An 11586-nucleotide genomic window follows, 5' to 3' on the forward strand; every position below is an offset into this window, starting at 1 on the left:
AGAAGAGTTAAAAAGCGACATTTTGGAAGTCCGTCGGACATCTTCAAAATATGCAACGAAGCGTCAGCTGCCTCGCGAGATTATTATCGACTTTTCATCTAAGAAGACTCGGGACACCATCTTATATAATTCGTACAATGTGGATTTGGACTTTCTGGGTAACAAGGTTAAGATATTGAAGGACGTTCCATTTTTAGCTCGGAAAAGAAGATTCAAATACAAAAGGGTTGCAGCTCTTCTGAGGAAGCGTGAAATAAAATACAAATGGTTATTTCCGGAAGGTATCTGGTTTAGTTATAAAGACCAAGCCTACAAGATAATGTCGGAAGCACAGCTAAGGGACTTTGTGTCTAACTATCAAGAGTTCCAACAAGAAGAGGACTTAGAAGCTGAAGGGGGGGGAGGGAGCGAGCACAGCTACTGTAGCTGTTCAGAGAGAGCTGCGACCGAGACACAGGGGGGGGGAAGAAGACCTGATCCTGATTGTAGTTTGTATTTTATAAGATCTACCGATCTAATAGCATATTATAAAGTTTTAACTTTAAACAATTGTAGTATGAAGGGAAAGCAATACCTGTAGATGTAGTGTGTGTTTTTATATGTTGTTTTTTCCCTTTCCCCCTGTTCCCATTTTCCCCTTTTTGTAGTGTTAGTAATTAAAAAATAAAAAATTTATTAAAAAAAAAAGACTTCTTGAATGTACAGATGGATTGTGATTTTCTATCACTGTATTTAAAGCATTGGTTATATAGGAGAATCTGATATATTTGAAATGGTAAGTAATATAATGTTGTAAGTTCTTGCACTTACAGCACTTGCACTTTGTTAAAAATAAAAAAGTATATTTATTTGGGTCTCTTAGAACTAGTCAGGTTCTTCTGGTTGTTTTGCTCTAATAAGGGACTCTCTCCTTTTTGTTTGCCTATAAGATCTGTTAGGGACAAAACCATGCTGACTTCCCCGGATCACTGAGCGGTCCTTCAGATGCTTACAGATTGATCCTTTTAAAATCTGTTCTAATATCTTCCCAGCAACAGAAGTCAGACTGACCGGCCTGTAGTTTCCCAGGTCATCCTTCTTCCCCTTCTTAAAGACTGGGATAACATTAGCTCTTCTCCAATCTTGTGGCACATCCCCAGTCCTCCAGGAGGCCTTGAAGATGATGGACAGGGGTTCTGCAAGTTCTCTGGAAAGTTCTTTCAGCACTCTTGGGTGCACCCCATCCGGCCCAGGGGATTTGTATTCATCCAGTGCAGCCACATGCCTCTCCACTACCTCTCTGTCAATGTCAATTAGCCACTCAGGTGTCCTGCCACATTTTCTACTATCGCTAGATGTGCCTGAGTTCTTCAGGGAGAAAACAGAGGCAAAAAAGTCATTAAGCCTGTCTGCTTTTTCTCTGTCCTGCATCAGAGTTTCTCCATCTACTCCCAACAGCGGTCCAATTGCCTCTTTTATCTTGCGTTTGCTTCTCACATATCTGTAGAAGTTTTTCTTATTGTAGCAAGCCCTCCTGGCCAGACCCAGCTTGTCCTCAGCTTTGGCCTCTCTGGTGGCTGATCTGCAGTACCTAGTAACCCTCATATACTCCTCTTTAGAGGTCTGACCTTCTTTCCATTTCCTGAACATTTCCTTTTTCTCCCTTAGCTTATTCTGGAGCTCTCTGTACATCCACATCGGTTTCTTGGAGCCCTTACCATGTTTCCGTCTTGCTGGGATAGTGAGGGCTTGAGCTTGCAAAAGCTCATGTTTGAGAAAGCATATGGGTAGAAATAAGGGGAGGAAGGACAAAGGGTATTATTGTGGGAGTCTGCTACAGACCACCTGACCAGCGAGAAGAAACAGATGCTGCCCTCTTGGAACAGATTGGTAGAGTATCCGGACATCAGAACCTTGTAATTATGGGTGACTTCAACTTCCCCGATGTGTGCTGGGAGACAGGCTCAGCAAAGCGTCATGAATCACGCAATTTCCTGACCTGCCTGGCCAATACCTTCCTTTTTCAAAGGGTGGAGGAATCTACAAGGGGCTCGGCCATACTAGACTTGATATTAACCAACAGGGAAGAATTCGTAGATGAGACGAAGGTGTTGGGGACCTTAGGGGGAAGTGACTATGTCCTCCTTGAATTACAGTTGCTGTGGGGGGCCAAGGAAGTTCGTAGCCAGACTCATAGGTTAGAATTTCGTAGGGCCACCTTCGATGAACTCAGAGGTTTGATGAGAGTCATTCCATGGGGGAGTGTGCTGGAAGGGAAAGGAGCGAGTGAAGGGTGGTCCCTTCTCAAACACGAGCTTTTGCAAGCTCAAGCCTTCACTATCCCAGCAAGGCAGATCTTGCCAGACCAACCTGGTTTCCTTCTTTGATCGAGTGACTAGCTTACAGGATCGGGGGAACTCCGTTGAAGTGATTTATCTGGATTTCAGAAAAGCTTTTGATAAGGTCCCCCATGACATGCTGATGGGCAAACTGGAAGACTGTGGACTGGACTATAGGCCTGTTCGGTGGATAGGGAACTGGATAGAGGACCGCACTCAAAGAGTGGTGGTCAACGGCGTTTCATCAGATTGGAGGGAGGTGTCCAGTGGGGTGCCGCAGGGCTCGGTTTTGGGCCCGGTACTTTTCAGTATTTTTATCAATGATCTGGATGAAGGAGTGGAAGGGCTGCTCATTAAATTTGCTGATGATACCAAATTGGGAGGAGTAGCAAACCCCCAAGAAGATAGAATTAAAATTCAACAAGACCTGAATACTCTGGAGAAGAGAAGTGGGCAGCTGTGAATAGGATGCAATTCAACAAAGACAAGTGCACAGTATTACATCTGGGCCACAAAAATGGGAAGCACAAATACTGGATGGGGGATACACTTCTGGGCAGATATGTATATGTAAAAGAGATCTTGGGGTAAGAGTGGACTGTAAACTAAATATGAGCAGTCAGTGTGATGCGGTGGCAAAAAGGCTAATTCAATCCTGGGTTGTATCAAAGGGGCCATAGCATCGAAATTGCAGGAGGTCATAGCCCCTCTCTATACTGCCTTGGTCAGGCTGCACCTGGAGTATTGTGTGCAGTTCTGGAGGCCTCACTTCAAAAAGGATGTGGACAAAATCGAGAGGGTGCAGAGGAGAGCGACAAGAATGATCACGGGTCTGGAGACTGAGCCCTACAAGGAAAGGCTGAAGGCCTTGGGAATGTTAAGTTTGCAGAAGAGGAGATTGAGGGGGGACATGATTGCTCTCTTTAAGGATTTGAAAGGCTGTCATTTGGAGGAGGGCAGGGAGCTGTTCCAGTTGGCAGCAGAGGGTAGGACCCGAAACAATGGGCTTAAATTACATGCACAAAGGTACCGGCTGGATATTAGGAAGAACTTTTTCAATGTCAGAGTAATTCAAAGGTGGAATCAGCTGCCTAGGGAGGTGGTGAGCTCTCCTTCACTGACAGTTTTCAAGAAGAGGCTGAATGAATACTTGTCAGAGATGCTTTAGGCTGATCCTGCACTGGGCAGGGGGTTGGACTAGATGGTCTATATGGCCCCTTCCAACTCTATGATTCTATTCTATGAATAGTAGGGAAGGCCTGTCTGGTCCCCACAAAAATAAAAAACAAATCACTCACTCAGTATAAGCCAAAAAAAGAGGAAGATAGAGATCCAGCTCTAGATCCAGCATCCGCTCATTCCATCCCATTCTTTCTAATCCCAACTGCTATCCAGATGAACAAGAAAAATGACTGGTAGGTTCCAGATGGATTAGCGCAGATGGCGGTTCCTTCTCTCTCCACCAACGGGATGTGGGAGTGGATGAGTTTTTATCAAACTACCCTACTCATTCATCCCAACTGGCATCTCTTCCCTATTCAAAACTTTCTCCAACTCTTTATTATTGGGACAATTTCTGCTTGTTTCAGGAAGTGGGACACAATCTACTGAAGCTGCCCTGCAAGGTCATTACTTACCAGGCAGTGCTACTTCCTATAGTAGCCATGAAACAATAAACTGGGAGCAAGATCAGGTGGCCTGGAGCTTTGAGAGACACAGGATAGAATTTTTGTCATCACAGCACAAACTACCATAGGAATTTTCTTAACAGAAAGATTAAGACACTGTTCTATCTGCGCTCCCATTTTCAAGAGCACCCAAGAACAAGGTTACTCCCATTTTCACTGTGCACAGGAAGACATGCAATCCACTAACCCAAGCGTGCTTCACGCTGAATCGTCAGTTTTCAAAGACAATCTTGTTATTACAGACTATTAATTTCTCGGTTTAGGTAGGGGGCAGTGTTGGTGTGCAGCAGAAGACCCACAGAGGTTCCAAGGTACAGGCTTTCAAGAGTCGAAGCTCCCTAACAGTATCTCACAAAGGGAGCTTTGACTCCCCAAAGCTTATACCCTGGAAATCGTGTTGGTCTGTAAGGCACTAATGGACTCGAATCTTGCTCTATTAATTTCTAGTTGGGTTCTTCATTCAAGATAATCCTTCTGTTTTATTTCACAGCACCCATACTGCTAATATGGCACCTCCCTGGCATGGATTGTGCCTCATTTTTTTTAATATTCTGTTTGCCTTGTCTAAATTATGAGTGGTCAAAGACAAAACACATTTTAAAAAACAGGAAGGTAGTAGTAACCTACAGTAAAGTAAATACAGTACTTAGCTTGTAAAGGCCAGGATACGCCCAAAACAAATAGCATGTTCTTCACAGGCCAACGGCAAGGCCAGAATTTAAAAAGCAGCAGTGACTTTGGGTGCTACATGGCAACCGCAAAATTGGCAACATAATAAAAATAATTCAGATTATGGCTCATGGAAATGCTTATTTGTTGTGAATATGGCCCTAAAACCAGGTGTCCTAAATTCTACACAAAAAAGAAGACACATCCAAATTCTGCCGCTAGCAGGGTCAAATGACGGAACAATAATCTACGGAAATGGCAGGTATAACTACAGGTATTATAACTGCATGCAAACATTACAGGGAATAGAAATATTTTGGGAGAAGTGCTGTATTGGAACAGAAAGAGGGAATGAATGGATAAAATTCTGAGGCAAAGAGATGTGTGGAATGAGAGGTTTTCAGAGTAGAAAAGAACAAGAACCTCACACAAGTTATTTTCTTAGCAAATGAACACTTCCAACTTCTGCATATGGTAGTTAGAAGCTTAACTTGCTATAAAACATGAAAGATTCCTAACAAGCCACTGTGTCTCTGTAGTGTGATCCTGAGAACTCCTTAAGAAATTTTACTCAAATACCACAGGGCAGCCACTAGATCCACCATTTCTAAGTCACTAACAGCGAAATCCTAAAACATTTCCCTGGGAGTAAGCTCCACTGAATGAATCTGAATAGGATTCTGAATAGAGCAGGTTAGGATTCCTCTCTTTGTTCACCTATAAAACTTCTTGGGAGAACCAGTAACGTGTTCCCCACCAGCGCTTGTCCAATTTCTCTTTTCATTTCAGAAATCCAAAGGAGACACCTAGCAGTGGAAGCACCCACACTGGAGACACCCACAAAGTACACAATAATCTCACTGCGAGTGAAAGGCAAGGCCTGAAGAAGCAAGATGCTGAAAAGAACCAGAAACAAAACCCTTTAAATCCACATGCCGTCTATTAGCTCTTCCGCTGTCAGCTGAGTGGACACGTCCCTCCCTACCCCACACTGCCAGAGTCAGCCAAGCCTCAGGGGGTGGAGATTGTGGCCTTCCATCAGCACCAGCTTATTTCTGACCGGGGACCTTCTGAAACTGCTCCTCCCAGTCAGAGCACCACAGGCAGAAGCAGCAGGCAGGGGGCAGATCCAACTAATTTCAGAGCTCTTCGTGAGACACTTTTTTTTCTTCTCACCATTATTGTGCAGAATGAAGATAACAGTTAAATTTTAAAAAAGAGAGAGGTCACAAGAACAGAAGTGACACACACACACCCCATCACTGAACTGTACCGTACTTACTCTGGGTCAACTACTGACAGCATCTTCCTCCACCTCAAGGAGTCTTCCTGTGATTCAAAAGAGCCTCTTGCATCAAAGGAACGCCCGTTGCACAGATGGAAGCTGCTACCATTAGCTGAACGGGGGGGGGGGGGGGGGCAGTCCAGAACCTGCCATCATATTCATGAGATTTTCACTTGCATCCATTTTTACAGCATGATAGTTTAAAGCACATCAAAGTAACTACCTTCAAATCAGTTTAATTTTACGTACATCTTTGCCTACATTGATTCCTGAAGTGTTTGCCATACACAGGCTGTCTGATATGTATTAAGGTGGTCCCCAAAAGGTAACATTAGCTGGTAAAACAAATATGATACCCTTCTCGATGGTTATGCCTGCACTACAAACCTATAATGGTTTTACATGAGTTCGGCCGTCATGGTTACCCTATAAAATTCTAAGTTTTTTCATCCGGTGAGGATGCCAAAAATTCACCTGTAGAATTCCTAGTACCTGCTCATCCTTAAGATCTATCATTCCCAGAGTCCCCTAGCAAGAAGGAAGGACTGATAAGAACATAAGAGAAGCCATGTTGGATCAGGACAATGGCCCATCCAGTCCAACACTCTGTGTCACACAGTGGCCAAAACCCAGGTGTCTTCAGGAGGTTTGTCAATGGGGAAGGGACACTAGAAGCCCTCCCACTGATTGCCCCCCCAAACACCAAGAATACAGAGCATCACTGCCCTAGACAGAGAGTTCCATCTATACCTGTGGCTAATAGCCACTGATGGACCTCTGTATCAAAGTGATTTACATCTACAGTACAGGTATCTCTACTGTAAGTCAAGGTCAACTGTACCCACAAGCAGGTAAGATTTTGAAAACACTGTTAAGTCAAAAACGGTAACAATCATAAGCAGCACACAAATAATGCAGTAATCATGAATGTACCAACATCCAAAGCACTGCTACATCTGCACACACATTACTGTGCAAACACTTTTTCCCCATAATAAATTAACATTCACACTGGGAGATGTGAAGAAGGCACTGCATAGCCTTGAACTGCAGCTTAAAGCGCACAAACAAGACAGGATTTCCAAAGAACACTGAGCTGCACACATCTAAAAGATTAAACAGTGTTATTTTTTTAAAGAGGACTAAATAAAAGTGACACACACTGCAAAAACATAAATGTTAAATTCAGCAACGTACACTTCCCCACAAAGGGCGTAAGAGAGCCACCTTTTTCATTACTTCATATTGTTAACAATCACCAAAGGTTAGTACCTGACAGGGTCGCCCTATCTGAGTTAAATGCTTAGATGAAGTCCTTGTGAATGGAACAAGATAAAATAAAACTTGGTATGAGGAGGCTTCTGAGTAATTGTGTGTGCTGCAAAGTAACAAATCAAGGCAGCTTTAAGGGCCTGAAATCTCTAAGAGGGTGAACACCATTAAGGAAGCCAATGTGTAAGGGTAACTTAATGAACAGGGCCCTCAACCACTGCTGATAAACACACTTTAATTCTTCTTACGGAAAGAGGAACTGAAGTGAACAGGAATTATGATCCTTCCTTACAAAGAAGTGCACAACTCACCGGAATTCCTTTATGTCACTGTTATACAAGTTACTTATTGGCAGGGTGTGACTGTACGCTGGAGAGAGGCTCTCTTGCTTTCAACAAAGCAGCAGGAGGGAACTGGGGGCCATCCTCACATGCTCCTGCATAAAAAACTGAGCAGAAATAGGGTGTCGTGCCTAAATAAGTCCTCCAGAAGTCCGTGTATTGTTTGCCCACATAAATGCAACCTAACTTACACACTACACTATCAGACCTTTTATTTATTACTTCATTTATAACCCACCTTTCTCCCCAATGGGAATCCAAAGTGGCTTGCATCATTCTCCTCTGCTGTATCCTCGCCACAACCCTGTAATGAGGTAGGTTAGGCTGCAGCTGTATGACTAGCCCAAGTTCACCCACCAAGCTTCCATGGGCAGTGTGGGGATTTGAACCTGGGTCTCCCAGAGCCTCGTCCAACTCTCTAACCACTATTCCACGCTGGCACACACAGGAACTGAATACAGTAACATCCCAGCTTTCTTCCATTTCCGACTTCCACTTCCAACTTGAGACAGCATACAGGGATGTCTCCCTTCTATTCCCTGTCCAGACCTCAACTCGCTTAATTTTCAGCAAGATGGCAGGATCAGGAGCCTTCAGACCAGTGGGCTTCAATGTTTTCAGACCCACTGAATATGGAAACAAGTGAGTTGCACGCACATGACTGGAACTCATGTGACAGGAAGAAGAAAAGCCCGAGTTATGATCTCACTGGTATCAAACCCAGGAACATGTGCAGCACACCAGAAGAGCTCAAACCAGAAACACAAGCCAAACACTGAGTTGTACTTTATGTAAGGAACAAGTCATGGATTTGAGCTATAGAGAAATTCTCTTCTTCACTTATGCAGCGCCACTGTACGGACATTTTCCTAGAAGTAAGTCCCACTGAACAGACCCTAGTGAGATTCTGAGCAGACCTGCTTACGATGGCATTGCTAGTGACCTCCCTGTTCTGCTGCTTTCGCAGTTTTTGGAAAAGAAAGGCAGGAAGAATGGCATTTTTTTTGTCTGTAGGTAGCAGGTCCTTCCAAATGGAAGTACCAAAAATGGCAGCATTGCAAGGGTTTGCAACCCAGCAGGAGTGACTCCATGGCTCCCGCACCGGGAGGGTCCCAAGCCATAGGTTTAAGACTATTGCTTTAGGCCACACTATAGGCCTCAAAATGTTTTCAACATGCTCAAGCAATTCAATATGCCATTCTAGAATATCCTTAATTCTCTAGAACATTAAAAACATTCACTTCTCAGTTTTCGGTTAAGAATGTAACGTATGGCACAATGGCACTTCGGCTGCGCTGCATCATGTCACTGGCTGATGCTCTAAGCAGCCACCCCTACGTTTCCAGAGTCAGGATCAAAAGATCCATTCAACTTATTCTGCGTCCCCAAGGTGTGCCTTGGACTTGTTTTCTAGAATAGCAAGCCCCTCTCAAGCCATGCTGCATAACAAACACTTGAAACTGAGGTTTGTTATTTGAAGTAAAACATTTTAATAGGTGAGCACAAGCTCTTTTAACCAGCTTATGGAGAGTTGTTGATATTCTGGTCTGCACACCCAAGCAGACCAGAACTTACCCCTCTAGTATGTCTGTTAAAGAATAACTGAATTTGTACTCAAGACAAAGGACTAAGTATTTACTCAAGTGGAGCTGGTATCCAAGTAGAAAAAATCACCCCAGGTTAGAGAACCATATGCATTCTCCTCACACAGTTCCTTCTTTTCTACAAAAATTATTCATGGGCACCACTTTCAACAGGAACAAGGACAATAGCCTAACAGGTAGAGTACCGAAGAGTCAACAAGGGTTGGGGGGAGACAACAGAAAAAGGAGGGAAATGTGCCGTTTATGGCTCAAGCACAATTTAAGGTTTTGTCTTTAATATAAACAGGAACCTTGTGTTAACTGATTAAATCAGCACGAAGCAGCTTGCGCAGGTCACATGGAAAAGGCATCACCCCTCATTGTTATCCAAAACTCCTCCCATACACAGACACTCTACTAAGAGGGGCTGATTTTGTGCTGAAGGTCCTTGAAGGAGGTATTAAAATCCATGAGATGTCAGTAAATGGGAGGGGAGGGGGCTGAGAAGCACCACGAGGTCACTCTCTATCCTCATAGTTTGTATGAGAGGCTTAGTGCTCACGCCAGGCAAAAACAAACCCTAAGGATATTTGAACAAGGCAAGATTTACCACCACCGTAAAGACAGATCAAAAAAAGAGGCCAAGAAGTCTTTTAAACTAGTCAGCTATACAGCTTCTCTTCCACCCTCCAAACCACCAAGCTTGATTAAAGGTGCCATACAACAGGGCTGGAGGCAGATGAATGTGTCCTGGGATAAGGGAATTCAGATAACAAAGGATCCAGAGCAAGCCTCAGGATCCAGTGGCCCATCCAATTCTGAGGAACCAGCCAAATGTGTAGTGGCTAGCGTGTCAGACTAGGATCTGGGAGACCCAGGTTTGAATCCTCATTCTGCCAAGGAAGCTTTCTAGTGACCTTGGGGCGAAAGCACACTCTCAGTATACCTACCTCACAGGGTTGCTGTGAGGATAAAATGGAGGAGGAGAGAACAACGTGAGCTGCTTTTTAGTCCCCATTAAGGAAGAATGGCAGGACGTAAGTGAAGGAAATTGAATAAGCTCATCACCAAGCTCACTTAAGGGCAAACCTAGATGGGCAGCGGAGAGTTAAAGAAAAAACATTTGCCCTTCACATGGAAGGAGTTGGCTTTATTAGGCCCATCCTATCTCTGGAGCAGAGGGATTATGATGTTACCGCATCAGTTATTTTATACAGCATCAGCAATTGTATACAGTCAACAACACTTTAAAAGTACAGCAATAAGCTGCAGGCTCATCTCTTGGGTGGGAAGCAATCTTGCAGCTAGAAACAGATCCAGGCTTCTGTATACAAAGCCCCTGCACATCTTATCCGGCGCCCCCCCCCCGAACACCCAGCCATTGCAATGAAAACTGGGACAGCAAGGTGACAACAATGCAGCACGGGCGCCTCGCCGTTTTCTTAGCTGTACAACCGGCGCAATAAAGATTACAAAAAAGGGAGCCGAAAGTCAGACTGCAGCTTCAACTCACGATCAAATCAAAGGGGGGAAGGGGGGGGAGAATCAAGCGAGCCAGTTCCGGCGACAGCAAAATGAGGAGCCCCCCCCCGCGCCCCCCCCCCCATGCGGAGCCCTGGCGAGGCCGGCGCCACGGCCACCGGCGGGGAAGAAGCCTCCGGCGGGCGCGGAGGGGAGGGAGGGGAGGGGAGGGGGGCCCGCCTGCCTGCCTGCCTGCCTTCGCGCCGGGGAAGGGACCCGCCGGGCCGGGCGCCGCCCTTGAGCGGGCAGCAGGCGCCGCAGGAGCCCCGGGAGGGCGGCGCTTCCTTCCTTGCCGCTGCGCGCTCACCTTCCGAAAGCTCCAGCTCCAGCTCGGCCAGCTGCTCGCGGACCTCTCGGGGCAGGCCGGCGGGAGGCGAGACGGCGCCGTTCCCGCCCGGCGGCTCAGCCATGACGAGCAGGGAGGGAAGGACGGACGCGGGCGGCTCCGCGGCAGTCGTGGCGGGGGCGCGGGCGGCTCCTCCTCCTGCTCCTGCTCCTCAGCGCCGCGGGCTCCGAGTCCTGCCGCCCAGAGCAGCGGCCCCGACGCCGGCGCCCGCTAGAGCCATCCTCCTCCCGCCGCCTCCGCCTCCGCCTCCTGCCGCCGCGCTTCCTCCTCAGGCCCGCGTCGCGCCCAGCCCGGCCGGGTCACATGAGAGAGGCGGACAGGCCCAGCCCGGTTCCCGCAGCCGCTCCGGCGACCGTGCGAAACCAGCAAGCGCCGCCTCGGGCAAGGCAGGGCAGGGCAGGGCTGGGCCCAACCCCGGCAGAGACCGAGGCCGGCCGTGGGGCGCCCCCCGCTGGCTGCCTTCAGCCCCGCCGCCCTCCTCTCGCGCGCCTGAAGGGGCCGTTGCGGTGCGGTTGGCCTCCAGGCAGTGGCTGGAGATCTCCCGGAATTACAACTGGCCTCCG

General features: G+C 46.7%; 1 protein-coding gene across 1 annotated transcript in view; it reads right to left on the reverse strand.

Moving 5' to 3' along the window:
• Window positions 1–11177, reverse strand: part of DIP2B (disco interacting protein 2 homolog B) — a 250778-nt gene extending 239601 nt beyond the window's left edge. Inside the window, exon 1 of the mRNA XM_054975565.1 lies at window positions 10985–11177. Within this exon, the coding sequence (XP_054831540.1) occupies window positions 10985–11087 (103 nt within the window). The 5' untranslated portion in view covers window positions 11088–11177. The remainder of the gene's footprint in view (window positions 1–10984) is intronic.
• Between the last annotated feature and the right edge of the window lie 409 nt (window positions 11178–11586).

The sequence above is a fragment of the Eublepharis macularius genome, chromosome 4 (assembly GCF_028583425.1).
Source record: "Eublepharis macularius isolate TG4126 chromosome 4, MPM_Emac_v1.0, whole genome shotgun sequence".
Taxonomy (NCBI): Eukaryota; Metazoa; Chordata; class Lepidosauria; order Squamata; family Eublepharidae; genus Eublepharis; species Eublepharis macularius.